The 2,500-nt window shown below is 50.4% G+C and overlaps 1 protein-coding gene across 1 annotated transcript in view; it reads left to right on the top strand.

Annotated features, from left to right (window-relative positions):
- fryb (furry homolog b) overlaps nucleotides 1-2,500 on the top strand; it is a 43,869-nt gene that overhangs the window by 8,253 nt on the left and 33,116 nt on the right. The window contains 1 exon segment of the mRNA XM_083697548.1: nucleotides 1,797-1,990. Within this exon segment, the coding sequence (XP_083553674.1) occupies nucleotides 1,797-1,990 (194 nt within the window).

Below are 2,500 nucleotides of genomic sequence, written 5' to 3'. Positions count from 1 at the left end.
GAAGAGTGAGACAGAGACACCGTGAGCCAGAGAGCAGACTATGCTGAAGGAGACACCAGAGTTAGCCTGCTATGGTCACTGAGGCCTGCCTGGCCCTGACGCTGTAGGATTTACCCCTGAGTATCCCTGGTCCTGTCCTGGAGGAGTAGACGGACACTTCCTACTGCTAGTTCGGAGGAGATATACGGAGGAGCGTTTCTGTTCTGTGGACGTCAACTTTCTCTAGCTCTTATATAGAGGAGAAGATGCATCTACCCCGAGCAGCCCCATCTCAGCTGTGAGGCCTGCGTCCTCTGGATAGGAGTACCTGCAGCTCTGTCACATTGAGGAGATTCTATAGCCTAGTTACAGACATTGAAAGTGGATATCAAGCTGCTTGTTGGATTTAGTTCGGTTCTGGACCACATTCTGTGTTTGTAATGGAGGAGTTGGGTCACAGTGCTGCTCTCCTGGGAGTTCACAAGTTCACTGTCCCTGCTCCACCCCGGCATGTTGTAAAGGCCTAACCGATCTCTGCTGGCCTGAAAAGGCCTAACTTATCTCCACTGGCTTTAAATAGACCTAACCTCTCTCCACTGGCTGAAATAACCCTAAGCGATCTATACCAGCCTGAATAGGCCTCTCGACATGGAACCGACTGGCTTTAATTCTCCCCTCCTCCTGAGACTGGATACTGTCATGGTGGAGTAGCTGGGTAACATACAGTAGACATCCACCAACCCTCTTCCCCTACCCCCTTACTCCTCACCCCTCACCTCCACCCTTCTGCCCCCTCACCCCATCCCTGTCCTCTGCTGTCTCGCTCTCTCTCTCTGTCTGCACCATGGAGGTGCCGGTGAGATGGAGCAGGGCCAGCGTCATCAGCTTCATTAAGGGCCTGGGTAAGGTGTGCGTGTGTGTGTGTGCGTGTGCGTGTGTGTGTGTGTGTGTGTGTGTGTGTGTGTGTGTGTGTGTGTTCAAAAGAGAGGTTGATGTTTCTCACTGTTCAGTGTGTTAGCCTGAGGACAGAGCTACAGTATGCAGCCTTTGCTTTGGCCTTCTGCCTGTCTAGTGAAATGAAGTCACAGAGTGTGTGTGTGTGTGTGTGTGTGTGTGTGTGTGTGTGTGTGTGTGTGTGTGTGTGTGTGTGTGTGTGTGTGTGTGTGTGTGTTATTGACCGGACAACATAAGGGAATGCATGAAGACTGACTCTCCAGTAACATGTGTTCTGTCATCAAAACATGTAGTGTCTCACAAATCCATTCAATGAAGCGGGATAGTTCAAACGTAGTCTTTATACGACATGACTTGTGTAGTCATCGCGGGTGTGGAAACACAGAAATGTGACGGTTTTTTTGAGGGATGAGGTTGCGCTATTTTAAGAGTAGGCTTCTGGTCACAAACATCCTCAGCCACATGACAGGGACACAACCGACCTCTCTCTCCGCCTCTGTCTCTCTGTCACTACCCTCTCGCACCCCCCCGCCCAGTGACATCATTTCGGAAATGAAAACACCATCTGGCCACTCGAGGCCTAACGGAGAGACAAGGGGAGCTACACTCTGTGTGTGTGTGTGTGTGTGTGTGTGTGTGTGTGTGTGTGTGTGTGTGTGTGTGTGTGTGTGTGTGTGTGTGTGTGTGTGTGTGTGCGTATGTGTGTGTGTGTGTGTGTGTGTCTGCGTGTGTGACTCACTGAAAAGTACATGATTTACCTTTGGGTTCTGGGTTCTACAAACCTTTGGCATCACACCGAAGGCGTACAGTAATGTAAAGTGTGAGTGGTTGACAGATTGACTGACATATCGTCTCTCCCACAGCCTCTCCGGTCGGACTGAAGCCGCCCCTCCCCCCCGTCAGCGGAACCTCCGGAGAGAGGAAGGGTCCCGTCGCCATGGTGCCCGTAACCGTGGACCCCGAGAGCAAGCCGGGCGAGTTCGTCCTCAAGAGCTTGTTCGCCAACTTCACCTCCCTCTCTGAGCGCAAGATACGCATCATCATGGCTGAACCGCTGGTGAGTTTGTGTGTGTGTGTGTGTGTCAACTTGTGTTGGTGTCTGCTTCCTTGTTTTCTCTGTCTCTGCTGACTAAGATCAGTCAAATGTCACTGTCCTTTAGATACAGTATGTCTTAGGTTCAGAGACACAGAGTCTGTGTTTGTGTAACCAGACCTTCACTGGCTCATATTTTCCCTTGTACACAGTTGTTATTGTATATTGTTGCTGTAATGGCTAGTGTGGTTAGCCTCTGGCTGAACCTGACTCCACTGTCTTCTTTTTCCCAGACCCTATGGAATGTTTACTGTCATACCCCCTACACACACACACTCCTCTTCTCCTCCTCCCAGCCTCCCCGACTCTTTCACTCCTCTCTCTCTCTCTCTCCTTCTTTCTCTCACTCTCTCTCTCTCTATCTTAATCTCCTCTGGAATGGTAGGAATTTCTTCTAAGAGAGAACACCTTAACTGTCATAAAACATATTCACAGTCATGAACTTGACAGGGGGGCCCACCTGTCTGAATGTAG

This window comes from Argentina silus (genome assembly GCF_951799395.1).
Source record: "Argentina silus genome assembly, chromosome: 2".
NCBI classification, from domain to species: domain Eukaryota; kingdom Metazoa; phylum Chordata; class Actinopteri; order Argentiniformes; family Argentinidae; genus Argentina; species Argentina silus.
Note: the sequence above shows the minus strand (reverse complement) of the source record. Positions and strands in the feature narration are given on the sequence as shown.